Source organism: Symphalangus syndactylus, chromosome 5 (genome assembly GCF_028878055.3).
Source record: "Symphalangus syndactylus isolate Jambi chromosome 5, NHGRI_mSymSyn1-v2.1_pri, whole genome shotgun sequence".
In the NCBI taxonomy this organism is placed as follows: domain Eukaryota; kingdom Metazoa; phylum Chordata; class Mammalia; order Primates; family Hylobatidae; genus Symphalangus; species Symphalangus syndactylus.
Window position 1 is genome coordinate 143,920,014 of NC_072427.2, and position 18,430 is coordinate 143,938,443.

Consider the following 18,430-nt stretch of genomic DNA (forward strand, 5'->3'; position numbering starts at 1 on the left):
TCTTCCTGCCTTGGCCTCCCAAAGTGCTAGGATTACAGCATGAGTCACCGTACCTGGCCATCACCTTTAATTTTAAAAGTCTTAAAGTGCCTTTGTGTTGTTCTCAGAATAGAAATGAAAAATTCTTTTTTTTTTTTTTTTGAAATGGAGTCTCGCTCTGTCGCCCAGGCTGGAATGCAGTGGCGCTATCTCCGCTCACTGCAAGCTCTGCGTCCCAGGTTCACGCCATTCTCCTACCTCAGTCTCCCGAGTAGTTGGGACTACAGGCACCTGCCACCACGCCTGGCTAATTTTTTTGTATTTTTAATAGAGATGGGGTTTCACCATGTTAGCCAGGATGGTCTCGATCTCCTGACCTCGCGATCTGCCTGCCTTGGCCTCCCAAAGTGCTAGGATTACAGGCGTGAGCCACCGCGCCTGGCCGAAATGAAAAATTCTAACATGGGTCTGGTCTACCTTCCTATATATAGTCATGTGTCGCTTAACAATTGGGACATGTTCTGAGAAATGTTGAGTGATTTCATCATTGTGTGAACATAGCGTGTTACACAAACCTAGATGGTACAGCCTACTATACACCTGGGCTGTATAAGATAGCTTATTGCTCCTAGGCTACGAACCTGTACAGCATGCTACTATACTGAATGTGGTGGCAGTCATAACACCATGGTAAGTATTTGTGTATCTGAACATAGAAAAGGTATAGTAACAATACAGTATTGTTGGTTTATAGGACCACCATTTTATATATAGTCTGTTGTTGACCACATTGTTACACAGCTCATGGCCACAGTTTTATCCTGTATTAATCTAGGCCATACCGCTCATTCTGGGTAGTATCCAACTATTGTCCCCAATCTAGGGAGCAGTTTGCTTTCTCTTCCTTAAAAATCAAGGCTCTGACCTATGACATACACATTGACTTTAGAATTTAAGAGATACAGGTTTGAATTTCTGTTCTTCATTTATTAGCAATGTGACTTTGAGTGATGTGCTTACATTTCTCAGTTTTCTCATCAAAATGTGGTGATGAACAAATAATATTTTGTAGGGTTGCTTAAGGCTTAAGTAAGATAATGTATGTAAAGCCATTAGCACAGTGCCTTGTATGTAGAAGGTGTATTTATTCCCCTACATGATATTCTCCTCATCATTTCTTTGAGTAAGCAGTTCATATGAAATAGTGGAGACATCAATATGCATAAGTAGATTCATTTCAGTATTACCATTCCACCGATTATTTGAGTAAAACTTATACCTGAATTTCATTTGGGTTTCAACACATTTATTAAGTGCCTGATCTGTTTCATAGCACCCTCATTACCTTTTTTTTTTTTTTTTTTGAGACTGAGTCTTATTCTGTTGCCCAGGCTGGAGTGCAGTGGCACACAATCTCAGCTCACTGCGATATCCGGCTCCTGGATTCAAGCGATTCTCTTGCCTCAGCCTCCTGAGTAGCTGGGCTTACAGGCACCTGCCACTACACCTGACTAATTTTTGTATTTTTAGTAGAGATGGGGTTTCACCATGTTGGACAGGCTGGTCTTAAACTCCTGACCTGAAGTGATCCACTCGCCTCGGCCTCCCAAAGTGCTAGGATTACAAGTGTGAGCCACCGCTCCTGGCCCCTCATTAACTTTTGAAAATATGCTTTTAAGTGAAGTATAATACATTAAAGAGTTTTTCTTTTTTTTTTTTTTTTTCTTTTTTGAGACGGAGTCTTGTTGTCCAGGCTAGAGTGCAATGGTGCGATCTCGGCTCACTGCAACCTCCGCCTCCCAGGTTCAAGCGATTCTCCTGCCTCAGTCTCCCGAGTAGCTGGGATAACAGGCGCCCATCACCACTCTGGGCTAACTTTTTTTTTTTTTTTTTGTATTTTTAGTAGAGATGGGGTTTCACTATGTTGGCTAGGCTGGTCTCGAACTCCTGACCTCAGGTGATCCACCTGCCCCGGCCTCCCAAAGTGCTGGGATTACAGGTGCCTCGACCTCCCAAAGTGCTGGGATTACAGGCGTGAGCCACTGTGCCCAGCCCGAGAGTTTTTCTTTTACATCAAAGAAAAATTTCTTTTTCTGTAATGAGACTATTAGACTTTTCATTTTTATTTTGAAAAGTCTTCAAACTTGTGGAATAGAAGCAAAAGTAGTACAGCAAACCCCTCTATATCCTAACTACAATACAATTAGCATATTTAGGAAATTAACATTAGTACAGTACTATGTAATTTGACACTACATCAGTTTTGCCTTTTCCCCCCAGTGATCATAGCATTTTTTTTTCCTGCTTCATCAGTCCAAGATCATACACTTGATGTAGTTATCATGTCTCTTTGCTCTCCTCCAGTCTAGATTGGTTCCTCACCCCCTTTTTTTTTTTTGACTTTTATGACATTGATATTGTCAAAGACCAGCTGTTTTGTAGTGTCTCTCAACTTGAATCACACTGTTTCCTCATAATTTTATTTGGGGTATGCACTTTTTGGGGGCAGGAATAATACGCAAGAGAGCCCATATAAAAGGCACCATGTTCTGCAAAGGTATATCACATGAAGAGGTATATAATGCCAGTTTGTTCCCTTTTTGGTGATGTTAATTTAGATGACTCAGTTAAGGTGGTATCCACTGGGTTTATTTTCTCTAAAGTTATCACATCTTTGTTGTTAATAAGAAATCTGTGGGGAGATACATTGAAATGGTTTAAATATCCTTTTTACCAATACATTTTGATTCAGTGGTTTTTGAATCCTTGATGGTAGTTGTTTGAATCAGGTATTACCAGGGCAGTTGCAAATGGTAGATATTAGAATTTCAAAATACAATTTCTAAGAGTTTTAGTGTCCCTAAAATGAGGTGTTTTTTGTTTTGTTTGTTTGTTTGTTTGTTTTTGAGACGGAGACTTGCTCTGTTGCCAGGCTGGAGTGCAGTAGCACAATCTCGGCTCACTGCAATCTCCGCCTCTGGGGTTCAAGCGATTCTCCTGCCTCAGCCTCCTGAGTAGCCGGGAGTACGGGCACACACCACCACCATGCCCAGCTAATTTTTGTATTTTTAGTAAAGACGGGTTTTCACCATGTTGGCCAGGATGGTCTCGATCTCTTGACTTCATGATTTGCCTGCCTCAGCCTCCCAGAGTGCTGGGATTACAAGTGTGAGCCACCGCGCGCAGCCTGAGCTTTCTTTAATAGTAATAATTACAGAGTATTTGATTGATGTCTGCTCTGTCATGGCTTTAATTATTTTTATGATTTTTAGGTTCATGTACTGGACAGACTGGGGAGAAGTGCCAAAGATAGAACGTGCTGGAATGGATGGTTCAAGTCGCTTCGTTATAATAAACAGTGAAATTTACTGGCCAAATGGACTGACTTTGGATTATGAAGAACAAAAGCTTTATTGGGCAGATGCAAAACTTAATTTCATCCACAAATCAAATCTGGATGGAACAAATCGGTAAGATTACTTTATAAGAATTAGAAAAAACTTTTAAGAAAACTCCATGAAGCCCTGATATATTCAAAATACAAAGCCTAATTTTATTAAGAAATATGTTTATTTTTGACTAAGTGCCAGAGGGGAAGAAGAATAGTCTTTTAGTTAGCTGTTTAAAAGTGCTTTAAAAGTAATTACATTTATCATCCATCTTGATAGCATTTAGAATTTACAGACTATATTTCCTCTTTCCTTACTCTGAGCTAACTTAGTTCTTCAGTGGTTCTCCACCAGGGGTAGCATCTTTACTCCCTTTGTTTGGAAATGTGTAGAGAATGTTGTTTAACCCAAGGACTGGGAGTGCTACTAGTATTTTACTTCAGGTGGTTGGGGGAGGTCCAAGGTTGCTAAACATCCTGCAGTGTGCTGGGCATCAGTACAACAAAGAGTGTCCCACTCAAAATTACCAGTAAAGCCCCCAAGTCCTGCTAATGGAACTTTGTTTGATAAAACTCTACACTAGGACGGGGTTTGGCCAATATTTTCTGTAAAGGCTCAGATAGTAAATATTTTAGGCTTATGATCTCTGGTTCAACTACTTCTGCTACTGTAGTTTAAAAGCAGCTATAGTAATGCATAAGGGAATAGGCATGACTGTTCCAGCAAAACTTTATTTATTTATTTACGTATTTATTTTAGACAGAGTCTCGCCTTGTCATCCGGGCTGGAATGCAGTAGCATGATCTCAGCTCATTGCAACCTCTGTCTCCTGGGCTCAAGCAATCTTCCTGCCTCAGCCTCCTGAGTAGCTGGGACTATAGGCACACGCCATCACACCGGGCTAATTTTTTGTCATTTTTGTAAAGATGGTGTCTCACCATGTTGCCCAGGCTGGTCTTATCCCCTGAGCTCCAAGTGATTCACTGGCCTTGGCTTCCGAAAATGCTAGAATTACAGGCATCAGCCATAGCACCTGGCGTAAAACTTTATTTGTAAAGCAGAATGAGCCTGTGGGCTGTAGTTTGCTCATCTCTGGACAAGGAGAAAACCTACTGCATGTACCATACATTTCAGTGTTCAAGGAAGACAAAGTCTATAAAACATAAACATAGAATTTCTTCTCAGATTATGTTCAGATTTTTAAAGACATTTTATATTTGGATTCTTTTGTTTTAATGATAATTTTGGTTTTTGATCTCAATCTGAGACCTCACCAGATGAGAGTTTTTGGTGATTGTAGGATTTTTTCAAAGTATAAACATTTGTCAATTATCTGAACTAAGAATAAGGAACATTTAGAAGTATTGAAAACCAGGAAAGATTTAAAGAATTCAGTTAAACTTTTTGTAATCATGGAGTTGGAGTATTTTTTGCCTTCTTTCAAAAAAGAGTGAAATGACATATAACAGTGTGGTTTAAAGTAAATTTAAATGTCAAAAAGTAAGTATATGATGAATATAGAAACAACTGCTGTTTTTGACCTCAAATCTGGCTGTGAGGGGGAGTCTAGGAAGATGGATGTAGCCATGTCATAGTTTTTTTGTTTTTGTTTTTAACTAAAACCTACAGAAACTAGATAGCAAATCCAAAAACATGGATAAAGTTGACTATAGCCTTAGGCATTCAAAGGTACAATTAGATAAGGGCAAACCACCAACAGCCACAAGACCTCCATGTTATCACTGTCTATGCAAGAGTAAGCAGGGAGACTTAACAGGGTGTCTCATAAGACTTGAAAGCAGGGGAACGCCAAAATAGCCACAACTATTTGCTGGACAAGATGGTGGGTTATTTTAGGAACAGCAGCTGAAATGGGAGGGTGGGAGGATTGCCCACTCCAATATTAGTCAAGTGCAGTATGACCATGGTAAAGACAGAAGAAACTAGAGCAGTCTAGCCCCAGAGAACTCTCAAAATGGAACCACTGAAATGAACCTGCCAGAGTGCTCATCCAGGACAGAGCACCACACTTATTAAAACAAAATTGAATAGGACAGAATAATCCAAATTGAGCAGGATAGGGACAATAGAATACAGAAGAACAGGAGGGGAAGGAAGGAAGGTTCAGGTAAGGATGGGAAGATGAACGGCTAGTAGATCTCAGAAAGCAAGCTACTAGGTTTTTGAACATTATGTGAAAACAACAGAGGAATGAATTCTGTGACATTAGAAAAACTACCTTGAACTCTACATTATTTTAAAAGTTCAGGAACACTAATTTTACATAGACAAGAGAAACAGAAAAGCATCAAGGTAAAATCCCATTTAAAGTTATTATAAAGGAAAAAACAAAAGCTCTTATAAATAAAAGCACCCCAGAAAAACATGACCACAGAACAGATCAAACCTCTATTATAAAATGAGCTGGAGAAGGAGGAGGCTGCGAATCACTTACAAATGACGTGGAAGCAGGACTCAAACCCTAAGTTCCAGGAGGGTGAGCAAGTGCTGTGCTTTCATGGACTGCTTCTTTATGAAGCAAAATGTGTAAAGGTTGCCATAAAGGACAAACAAGTAAAATAGTTTGTATATTACAGTGGTTGGAATAAAAATTGGGATGCATGGGTTCCAGAGAGCAGAGTACTCAAATACATGGACACCAATTTGCAGAAACAGAACTTCAAAAACCCAATCAGGAGCAGTATGCAGAGGGGAAGATGAGAGGGGCTGCCCCAAGAAAGAAGACATCTGGTCTGCAACAGAAAATGTTGAAGTGAAAACAAAAAAGAACAAACAGAAAATACCTGGAAATGGAGATGGTGGCAGTACCAGTGAGAAGCCTCAGCCTCCTTGGAAGAAAAGGGCCCGGGGTAGATCCCACTCTTGAAAATGAGGACACATTGATGAACAGAGTTGAAGCTAGAAAGTGAAGATTCCTGAAGAGCTGAAACCATGGCTCGTTGATGACTGGGACGTAATTACCAGACAAAAACATCTCTTTTATCTTTCTGCCAGGAAGAATGTGGATTCCATTCTCCAGGATTATGCAAATTACAAAAAATCTCCTGTAAACACAGATAATGAGTATGCTGTTAATGAAGCTGTGGCAGGGATAGAAGAATACTTCAATGTAATGTTGGGCACCCAGCTACTCTACAAGTTTGACAGACCACAGTATGCTGAAATTCTTGCAGATCACCCTCATGCACTCATGTCCGGGGTTTATGGAGCACCACATCTACTGATGTACAAATTGGAGCAGTGTTGGCCTATACACCTCTGGATGAGAAGAGCCTTGTGTTTTTTGTTGTTGTTGGTTTTTTTTTTTGAGATGGAGTCTCACTCTGTTGCCCAAGTGGGAGTGCAGTGGCATGATCTCAAGCTCACTGCAACCTCTGCCTCCCGGGTTCAAGCGATTCTCCTGACTCAGCCTCCTGAGTAGCTGGGATTACAGGTGTGTACCACCACGCCCATCTAATTTTTATATTTTTAGTAGAGGTGGGATTTCACCATGTTGGTCAGGCTGGTCTCGAACTCCTTACCTCGTGATCCACCCGCCTCAGCCTCCCAAAGTGCTGGGATTACAGGCATGAGCCACCACGCCTGGCAGAGCTTTGTTTTATTACTGAATTATCTTCACAGTTTCCTAAAGTACCTGGCAAAGAATTCTGCAACATTTTTTAGTGCCCAGCAATTATGAATGGCTCCTCCAGAGCCATCAGAAAGCTGTCTGAGAGACTTTCTCACTCACTTATGTCTGGATCTCTGTAAACACATTTTTGTTCTTAGTCTTCCTCTTGTACAAATGATGCACTTTGAAGATGTTATTGTACAACAATTGATGTTTTTCTGTTTAATTTTAAACAGAGAAAATAAAAAGAGTAATAGCTCCTTTTTTCCTATCTTACCTTTTTTTTCACTTCAAAGTTCCTGCCAGTGTATTCAACAATGGACAACAGAGGCACATGCTATAGAGTGTTTTATTGCCTAGTTGACAGAGCTGCTTTTGAATGCTGGTGGTCCTGTTCCTTTGACCCTACGTACTTTTATAATATGTGTTCATGCTATATGACAAAATGCTGTGATTCCTAGTGCCAAAGGTTCAATTCAGTGTATATAACTGAACACACTCATCCATTTGTGCTCCTTTTTTTTTAATGGTGCTTAAATAGCCCATTCTTTGCAAGTCATCCATGTTGTTCCTTTGGCATTTAACTTTGCTCAAATTGTTGAAGAATGGTGGCTTGTTGCATGGTTTTTGTATTTGTGTCTAGTGCACATTTTAACATGGTAGATGCGATTCATTGTGTAGTTTTCTGGAAAAGTCAATCTTTTAGGAATTATTTTTCAAATCTTCAATAAATTTTTTCTTTAAATTTCAAATAAATAAATGAGTCTAAAGTCATTGAGAAACCAGTATGACATGTGAAAGGATAACATAAGATTAGAAAAATTCAGAAATGACTCACGCCTATAATCCCAGCACTTTGGAAGGCCAAGGCAGGCGGATCACCTGAGGTCAGGAGTTCGAGACCAGCCTTGCCAACATGGTGAAACCCCGTCTCTACTAAAAATACAAAAACTTGCTAGACGTGGTGATGCACACCTGTAATCACAACTACTCGGGAGGCTGAGGCAGTAGAATCGCTTGAATCCGGGAGGCAGAGGTTGCAGTGAGCCAAGATCATGCCATTGCACTCCAACCTGGGTGATGAGCAAAACTCTGTCTCAAAAAAAAAAAAAAAAAATTCAGAATTGAAATGATAGAACTTAAGAAAGAATTAAAAAAATCACTTCAGAAAAGAAAACTAGAAGGGACACTAGCTTGAATAAACCAAAAAACCTTTAAATAGAGGTTGAAAAGGAGGAAAAATTTAAAGACCAGAAAGAAATACAGAAAGACAAAAGATGATTTGAGAGAAAATGATAAACACTGAAGACAGGCAAAGAAGAAACAACATACAGATAATAAGACTCTTTAGAAAGAAAAGCAAAGCAAGGGAATAGAACAACTATGAACTATAGAAAAAGTTTCTTAGGAGAAGATTTGTGACTGGGCACGGTGGCTCATGCCTATAATCCCAGTACTTTGGGAGGCCAAGGTGGGTGGATCGCCTGAAGTCAGGAGTGAGACCATCCTGGCCAACATGGTGAAACCCTGCCTCTACAAAAAATACAAAAATTAGCCAAGCATGGTGGTGGGTGCCTGTAATTCCAGCTACTCAGGAGGCTAAGGCAGGAGAATCGCTTGAATTCTGCAGAGGTTGCAGAATCTGTTCACTGCAACCTCTGCCTCTTGGGCACAAGCTATCCTCCCACCTGAGCCTCCCAAGTAGCTGGGACTACAGGTGCACACCACCACATCTGACTAATTTTTTGTATTTTTAGTAGAGACGGGATTTCATCATGTTGCCCAGCTGGTCTTGAACTCTTGGACTCAAGTGATCCGCCTGCCTTGGCCTACCAAAGTGTTGGGATTACAGGTGGGAGCCACCATGCCTGGCCATAAATTTAATTCTTATAGTAACTACATTGGTGTGGTCATAATTAATATTGTTATTCTGAAACGTTATATTGTTGCATCAAGTAAGTATTAGGACATATATTGCTCCTGCATATGGTAGATTCTTAATGGGCAAGAGAGGAATTATAGATGTTATACTGCAGAGGTTAAGTCAAACTGATAATTCCATATTTTAATGGAAAGTTACTTACTAGTATGCGCTTATTAGGTATTTTATCTTTCAAAAACATGTATACCCAACTGTGTTTGTTTGTTTCCTGACTATGAACACTGAAGAGGACTAGATCAAAAATGACCAATTGAGTAGCAATTGAACATTTACAGTGCTGTGTGCAGTGAACTTCTGTAGCACCCAAATTGTGGTATTGGGAAAAACCATTCCACCTTAAAAGAAACCAAGCCTTTCTGGCAAAATTGCTGATTCTAGGTTGTGGGCAAGAAGTATACATGCTGAGCTGGAACATTGTCATAACAGATAGTAAGGAGGCTGTTAAAGACTATTTAGGGTCATTTCAGAAAGACTGGAAAAATGACTACAGAACTCCCACTGGCAAGAGCTTGGTAGAAACCTGTGAAGTGTGTTTAAATTCTTGAGTTCATAATGATATTTTAAAAAGGAATTGGTTACTCTTAGATTAGAGCATCATAGGAACAAATTTATTACCTTGAACATTAATAAATACAAGAAAGAAGCAATTTATCCTGCTTTTCCTATATGAGGGTACCTCTGGCTAACAAAATAGTAGATATGGGAGAACTATTTCAATTGATAAATGAAAAAGAAATGACAGAATTGAAATACCACCATTTTATAACTTTGGTGAACGAATGGGTCTAGGTGGTGAGCGTCGATGACTACTAACATCGCAAGAAGAAAAAGAACAGACGTTATTTGCCTTCTGATACAAGAACACACTACTACCTACTATTTTGTCAAAGGGATCAATTCAACATGAGTCTGGTCAAGGCTGTATATCAGCTGGCCATTTGTAGGAAATACAGAGGACAGAGAAACATTGAACTGCACCATGAGAGTACATCAGCAGATCTGGACATATAAATGAAATATCTTAGGTACTTTAACAGAGAGATTGTAAGGAAGAGACAGACAGGAAAAGAGACTTGAACACCCTACCAAAAAAAAAAAATTCTTAGAACTGATCAACAAATTTGGTAAAGTTGCAGGATAGAAAATCAACACAAAAAGATCAGTAGCATTTCTATACACAACAAACTAGCTGAAAAAGAAATTAAGAAGGCAGTGTCATTTACAATAGCTATAAGAAATTAATAAAATACCTAGGAATAAATTTAACCAAGGAAGTGAAAGACCTTTTCAGAGAAAGCTACAAAACACTGATGAAAGAAATTGAAGAGGGATACATACAAATGGAAAAACATTTCATGCTCATGGATTGGAATAATTATTATTGTTAAAATGACCATACTACCCAAAGCAACCTACAGATTCAGTGGAGTCCCTATTAAAATACCAATGACATTCTGCACAGAAATAGAAAAAAAAATCCTAAAATTTGTATGGGACCATAAAAGACCCTGAATAGCCAAAGCAATCCTGAGCAAAAAGAACAAAGCTGGAGACATCATACTACCAGACTTCAAAATATACCACAAAGTTGTAGTAACCAAAACAGCATGGTACTGGCATAAAAACAAACATACACCAATGGAACAGAATAGAAAACCCAGAAATTAATCCATGCATCTATAGCCAATTGCTTTTTGACAAAAGTACCAAGAACATAGAGTGGGGAAAGGATAGTCTTTTCTTTTTTTTTTTTTTTTTTTTTTTTTTTTTTTTTTTTTTTTGAGAAGGAGTCTCGCTCTTTCACCCAGGCTGGAGTGCAGTGGCGCGATCTCGGCTCACTGCAGGCTCCGTCCCCCGGGGTTCACGCCATTCTCCTGCCTCAGCCTCCCGCGTAGCTGGGACTACAGGCACCCGCCACCTCGCCCGGCTAATTTTTTTGTATTTTTTATTAGAGACGGGGTTTCACCGTGTTAGCCAGGATGGTCTCGATCTCCTGACCTCGTGATCCATCCGCCTTGGCCTCCCAAAGTGCTGGGATTACAGGCTTGAGCCACCGCGCCCGGCCTAAGGATAGTCTTTTCAATAAATGATGCTGGGGAAACTGGATTTCCACATGTGGAAGAATGAAACTAGACACCCACCTCTCATCTTATACAAAAATCAACTCAAAATGGATCAAAGACCTAAGGGTAAGACTTGAAACTATAAAACTACTAGAGGAAACCATAGAGGAAATGCTTCAGGACATTGGTCTGGGAAAAGATTTTATGGATAAGACCTCAAAAATGCAGGCAACAAAAGCAAAAAATACCAGATGCATTATATTAAACTAAAAAGCTTCTACACAGCAAAGGAAACAACACAGTGAAAAGACGACCTACAGAATGAGAGAAAATATTTGCAAATTACTCATCTGACATGGGATTAATATCCAGAATATACAAGGAACTCAAACAGTTCAACAGCAAAAAACCAGTTTGGTTAAAAAATGGGGAAATGATCCGAATAGACATGTATCAAAAGAAGGCATATAAATGGCCACAAACATATGAAAAAATGCTCAACATCACAAATCATCCAGGAAATGCAAATTAAATTCACAATGAAGTATCATCTCACCCTAGTTACGATATGGCTATTACCAAAAAGACAAAAAGTAATACGGTCCTCACCGGAAGTCCAACCTCCGCCATGAGCCTGCGAGAATCAAGGCACTCGCTGGTGTACCCATGTATCGAAGTGAGTTCACAGCCTGGTACCAGCGGATGTCGGTGGTCTACGGGATCGGCACCTGGTCTGTGTTGGGCTCACTGCTTTACTACTGCCGGACAATGGCGAAGTCGTCAGTAGACCAAAAGGATGGCTCAACAAGTGAAGTACCCAGTGAACTATCTGAACGCCCAAAAGGATTTTATGTGGAAACAATTGTCACATATAAAGAAGATTTTGTTCCAAATACAGAAAAGATCCTCAACTATTGGAAATCATGGACTGGTGGCCCTGGCACAGAACCATGACTGGCTGCTGAATTCTGAAAACCAGAACTTGGTTCAACATTTAAATTTGATAGTTCCCTCGATTCCCATTTTGTGTTTGTGAAAAGTGTATGTATTTAAATTTGCTGTAAAACATAATCACTAATATGCAATAAATATTTTCTTGAAGAAAAAAATAATACGGTCAAGAATGCACAGAAAAGGGAACTCTTATACACTGTTGGTGGGGGTATAAACTAGTACAGCCACTATGGAGAATAGTATGGAAGTTCCTCAGAAAATTACAAATAGAACTACCATATGATCCAGTAGTCCCACTACTTGGCATTTACCCAAAGGAAAGGAAATCAGTGTATCGAGACATCTGCACCCCTATGTTTATTGTAGCACTATTTACAATAGCCAAGATGTGGAATCAACCTAGGTGTCCAACATCAGATGAATGGATAAAGAAAATGTGGTATATATACACAATGGAATACCATTTAGCCATAAAAAGAATGAAATCCTGTCATTCTCAGCAATATGGATAGACCTGGAGGACGTTATCTTAAGTGAAATAAGCCCAGGAACAGAAAATTAAACCATGCATGTTCTCACTCGTATGTGGAAGGTAAATGTTGATCTCACAGAAGAGTAGAATAGGGGATACTAGAGGCTGGAAAGGGTAGGGGAAGGAAGAGATAAGAAGACATTTGCTAAAAACAGAATTACAGTTAGAAAGAAAAAGCTTGAGTGTTCTATACCACTGTAGGATGACTGTACTTAATAGGTAAAACATTATATAGTTTCAAAGAGGATACTGAATGTTTCCAACACAGAAATGTTAAATGTTTGAGATTATGGATATGCTGATAACCCTGAGCTGATCACTGTACCTTATATATATTGCAACATTGCTGTGTACTCCACAAATATGTGTAATTATTATGTACCAGTTAAACATTTTTTAAAAGAGAGACTTTAAAAGAAATAGCAAATGAAAATGGGGCTTAAGACTAAACTTTTTCTGTGGATGCACACTTACAAAAAGCAATAAAACTATAAAGGCAAGAAAGTGACTAATAGAAAATCAGAATAATTGTTACTTCTGCGGAGAGGGAGGGATTGGGACAGGGTTCATGCAGGGCCTTTTGAAGTCGTCTGGGTGATTCACCCAGATCAAGTTTTTTTCCTTCATCTGGGTGAATTCATGGTTGCAAGAGTGTTTGCCTTATAGTAACTTGTTAAGCTATATGTTTGTTTTGTATGCTTTTCTTTGTATTGGCTTTATTTTTTAAAAAAAGATTAAAAATAGTCTTGAGCATGATATTACCTGTAGGTTTTTTTAATAAAGGGTTTTTTTCAGGTTGAGGAAGTTCCTTTCTATTCCTAGTTCATGGACAGTTTTACCATAAATAATTACTAGATTTTGTCCAGTCCTTTTTCTGCGTCTGTGGAGATGATTGTGTGGTTTTATTCTTTATTTTATGAACATGGTGAATTTCAGTAATTGGTTTTCAGTTGTTAAACCAATCTTGCATTTCTGGGATAAGTTCTACTTCTTTTGAAATGTTGTTAGATTTGGTTTGCTAATATTCTGTTGAGGATTTTTATGTCTTTAATAGTGAAGGATATTAATCCATAGTTTTTCTCGTGTTTATTTGGTTTTGAGATTAGCATAATATCACCCTCAGAGTCGGAAGATATTTCCTCTTTCTTTGTTTTCTGGAAGAGTGTGTGACCAGTTGATAACAATTTTTCCTACAAATATTTGGTAGAATTCACCACCGAAACCATCTGGGCATGGGGATTTCTTTTTGGGAAGATATTAATTACGAATTCAATTTCCTTGTTTGTTGTAGATCTATCAGATTTTCTGTTTCTTCTTGAGTCAGTTAGTAATTTGGTTTTTTTTCCAGGAATATTTTTGTTTCATAAATTTGTCTAATTTGTTGGCATAAAGTTGTTAATGGTATTTCCTAATAATTCTTTTAGTTTGTGTAAGGCAGTGTTTCTCTTTCATTCATCACTTTATTCACAGTTTTCACAATTTGCATCTTTTTTTTTTTGGTCAGTCTAGCACTAAAGGGTTGTCAATTTTGTGGATCTTTTCAAAGAATAACCAGCTTCTGGTTTTATTGATTTCCCCCCTTTATTGTTTTTCTGTTTTCTGTTTCATTGCCTTTTTTTTTTTTAACCCTAATGTTTTTGTTTTCTTCCTTATGCTTGCTTTGGATTTAATTTACTCTTCTTCTTCCAGTGTCTTAAGGTTAAATCATAAATAATTGATCTGTGATCTCTCTCCTTTTCTAATATAGGCATTAGTATTCTATATACATTTCCATATTTTGTATTTTCATTTTCTTTTAGCTCAGAATATTCAAAAACTTTTGTTGTAATTTCTTCCTTGACTCATTGCTGATTTAGAGGAAATTGAGAAAGAAATTTCAAAAATTTAGAAAATAATTTGATTTCCCAGATTTTCTTCTGTTGATTTCTTGATGAATTTCATTATGGTCAGATAGTAGTATATTTTATATGAGTTCAGTCTTTTTATTTTATATGAGTTCAGTCTTTTGAGATTAATTCTGTCTCCTAGCATGTGGTGTCCTGGCGAAAGTTCCATGTGTACGTGAAAAGATTGTGTATTCTGTTGTTGCATGGAATGTTCTGTAGATAGTAGGTTAAGTTGGTTAATAATGTTCAAATTTTCTGTATCCTTGGTAATTTTCTATCTAGTTGTTCTTTCCTTTAGTGAGAATAGGGTGTTGAGCTCTCCAACTATATTGTTGAACTGCCTATTTTTCCTTTGATTTCTGTCAGTTTTTGCTTCATTTGTTCTGGGGCTCTGTTTTTAGGTACCTGTATGTTTCTAATTGTAACTTCCTGATGACTCTTTCTCATAAAACCTGCCACTGTATCTCTAGTTACCTTTTTATACTTAAAATCTATTTTGTCTGATAGAACTGCTCCAGCTCTCTTATGGTTACTGTTTACTGTAACCTTTTCTTTTCAATGTGTTTGTATCTTTGAATGTAAAATGTGTCTTTTATAAACAGCATATAGTGTAACCTTTGTTTTATTCAGTCTAACAGCCTTTGCCTTTTGATTGGTGTGTTTATTCACATTGAATGTCATTAATGATATGGTTGGGCTTATGTCTGACGTTTTGGTGTTTTTTTTTTTTTAAATTGTCTTACGTCATCTTTGTTCCTTTGTCCTTTGTATTAAGTAGATATTTTCTGGTGTGTCATTTTGATTCCTTGGATGATAATTTTAAACTGTATTTTTGGGATTTTAAAGGTAATTATTTTAGGGATTGCAACATGCATTTTGTCAAAGTCTACTTTGTGGTAATATTAATTATGTAAAGTGCATATATTTTACTCTAAGTATATCTCCATTCTCCTATCCTTTGTGCTATTATTGTCATTTATAGTACATTTCTATTATATCTAACACAGGGTTATACTTACTGCTTTATACAATCTTATGTCTGTTAAAAAGGTTAAAGGAAAAAGAGAAAACATTATTTATAGAGTTTTTGTATTAACCTGCATATTTACTATTTCTGGTATTCTTCATTTTTCCTGAGGGTTCAAGTTACCATCTGGAGTCATTTCCTTGTTCCGGTATGGTTCTGTTCTCTTCCTTGTCCTTTGTCCTTCAAATATTTTATTTTTTAAAAATATTTTTTCTATTCTGTAATATTTCTTCCTTTTCACTATTTTTTCTTTATGTATTATGTTTATTCATTCCTATTTCTTAGACTTCATTTCTGAAATGATGTATTTTTATATCTCTTTCTTTCATCAAGTTCTGTCACCTCACTTCTGAGTTGTCTGATTCTAATTTGTGTTGTTCATTTATGACTAGTATCTTATTTTAAATACTTTGACTGTTTTGAAATAAGTTATCAGTTTAATTTGTTCTATTTCTATATCTTTCTAGCATACTTTTATTGTCTGTAGGGATGTTATTCTTCACTTTATCCTTTTCTTATTTTTAATATTAACTTCTTAATGGGATTTGACTTAGTAATCTGTTTTCTTATTTTCAGGTGAAACTGTTTTGCTTGAGCATTTAGAAGAAGGCAGAGTTCATAAGTTTTCCAGTTTCACAGAACTCTCATGTCTATGTGTATGTGTTTAAAAAATAATGACAGCTAGCTTTCTGGATTTTCTGGCTCTCCCACTTTCCTTCTTCTGCTTTTTTCTGTACTTTATTTTTCCATTGTTCTCCTGTACCAATCATGCATACTTTTCAGTCTGCTCCCAGGGATTTCTCTTCAGTATGACGCTTTGTCTGGAAGGGAGCCCAGGAAGGACAATTTTGAGAGTTCACAAGAGGTTAAAGTACAGTGCTAGACCTTTCAGTGCCTGACGATGAATTCATTGTATTCACTTACTCTTGAAGTGGCCAGAACGCCTCATAGCTGGTTGCTGTTCTCAGATTGGTCTACTAAGCTTTCCAATGTTGTCTGTTTTATGTGTTCTGTCCTGCCAGATGTCCTACTGTTTCTTTCTCACATCCTGCAGAGGTGCCGATATCAGTCATATCTTAATGGCTGTTGGTAGTTTTCTGTACCATGTTGTATCCTGGGTTTTACCTAGCTTTGTTGTGAATGTTGTCCATGGGGTTTGGGGTTCATTACCTAGTTGTTCTCTGTTTTCACGTGGAGGATTCATGGAGATTTTTCAAAAGCTTTGCCATCACTGCTGATGTTGTCTTCTTAGATACTATTACAGCCTCACTGTGGTGAAGGGAAGCTTCCTTCCAAGGTTAAGTTCAGATGTCAGAACTCATGACAGCGGTCCTGTGGTATGATTAAAGAAAGATTTATTACTCACACAAGTGGGCAGTTCTGAGAGAGGAGCAGAAGATGACTATCTGGGAAGAGGTCCAGAAACAAAAACTAAATGAGGGCATGCAGGTGTTTTATAAAGGATAAGTCCAGTTGGTGCAGAGTTCAAAAGAACCACCTTGCAAAGTTCAAAGAATCTCAAAGAGCTAGCAAGAGGTGCCTGGTAGGTATTGGCAGTAGTGAGCTTTATCAGTAAGTTGCAGAATGTGGCAGACATAGGCAGGAGATGATGCTCAGAGATTGCAAGCACTATATGAAAACTTCAGTGAGGTTGGGGGGAGTCTCGGTTTCTTTTCTGTGGTCTCCAGTGTGGTGATCCATTTTTTAGTTTCTGTTATTGTTGTGACCTACTATTGAGGAACTAGGCTTGGATCTTACCTGCCACCTTGGTTCTTAGCAGCCACGATCAACTCCTCCTTGAAGTAACTTGTGTTTCCAGATGGGGATCAGGAGGTAGGCTTACTTGGTAATCTCAGCCAGAGAGAAGAAAGGGGAATACTCTGTGTGGTTATCCCTACTTTCAGGAACAAGTCATAGTTGGCTGGACAAATCCTTATATCACCCTTGCATGATAGTGTTCTTAGTTCTGCCTTTTGTTCAGCTCTGTTAATTATGTATTTTCTTAAAAACATTTAATTTTATCAAGCATCCCCAGAGTGTTTAGTAAGTCTACCTAATTTGTGCACCTTACCCTTGTGTGGGATCCTTGGTGTATAAATAAGCTAGAGTTCTACTCTCAAAAAGGTTATCTGTTATAGAGTTGTTGGATAGGTAAACAGTTATAAAACAGTTCACTAAGTGTTATGAGAACATATAGAAAGAAAACAAACTTGGCTCGTGGCGGGAGGAAATTAAGAATGGCTATGAAAAAAAGTGACATTTAAATTTAATGTTAGGGCGGGGTGCGGTGGCTCACGCCTGTAATCCCAGCATTTTAGGAGGCCAAGGTGGGCATATCACCTGAGGTCAGGAGTTTGAGGCCAGCCTGGTCAACATGGTGAAACCCCATCTCTACTAAAAATACAAAATTAGCCAGGCATGGTGGTGCATGCCTGTAATCCCAGCTGCTGGGAGGCTGAGGCTGGAGAATCGCTTGAACCCTGGAGGCAGAGGTTGCAGTGAGCCAGGATCATGCCGCTGCACTCCATCCTGGGTGACAAGAACAAGACTCTGTCTCAAAAAAAAAAAATTAATATTAGTATAGTATTTACTGATTCTAATAAGCCATTGATTTTAAGAACTTACTGATTTTAAAAACTACCACATGAAATGTTCACATTGTAAATATTACCCTTATATCAGAAATGTTAAAATATTGAAAATATGTGTCTTAAAATTGAGGAATCATTAATGAAAGTATTAAGTAGCAAGCATAGTGCTGAATGGCTTTTGCATATGTTATTTAGTCTTCACAGTAACTCAGTGAGGATAGATTATTACCTTCCGCTGACAGATGAAGAAATAAAACTTGCAGAAATGGTGTCAGTAATAAGTGTCAAGGGGGGATTTAAGCTTACCTCTGATTTCTAAGTTTATGCATTCAATTAATATATAAAATGAATATAGCTTTTGGGGATTTTGCCTTTTCCATATGTTTATTTTCCTATGTTTAGTTCAGTAGAGTGAATTTCAACTTTTCACGTAATG

General features: G+C 38.0%; 2 protein-coding genes and 1 pseudogene across 9 annotated transcripts in view; all 3 read left to right on the forward strand.

The window, feature by feature from the left end:
- The window catches only part of LRP6 (LDL receptor related protein 6), a 162,809-nt gene that overhangs the window by 68,661 nt on the left and 75,718 nt on the right, over positions 1–18,430 (forward strand). For 7 of the 8 annotated variants that reach the window (XM_055280615.2, XM_055280616.2, XM_055280617.2 and 4 more), the window contains exon 3: positions 3,252–3,449. The exons of the other annotated variant lie outside the window; for it this stretch is intronic. In XM_055280615.2, coding sequence (XP_055136590.1) covers positions 3,252–3,449 — 198 coding nt within the window. The remainder of the gene's footprint in view (positions 1–3,251; positions 3,450–18,430) is intronic. 8 annotated transcript variants of the gene reach the window in all.
- The window catches only part of LOC129483347 (mortality factor 4-like protein 1), a 225,020-nt pseudogene continuing 211,364 nt past the window's right edge, over positions 4,775–18,430 (forward strand).
- LOC129483348 (small integral membrane protein 26) lies at positions 10,878–12,100 on the forward strand. Its single transcript, XM_055280631.2, has one exon. It carries the CDS (start codon positions 11,671–11,673, stop codon positions 11,956–11,958), a length of 288 nt encoding a protein of 95 aa, XP_055136606.1. The 5' UTR covers positions 10,878–11,670; the 3' UTR covers positions 11,959–12,100.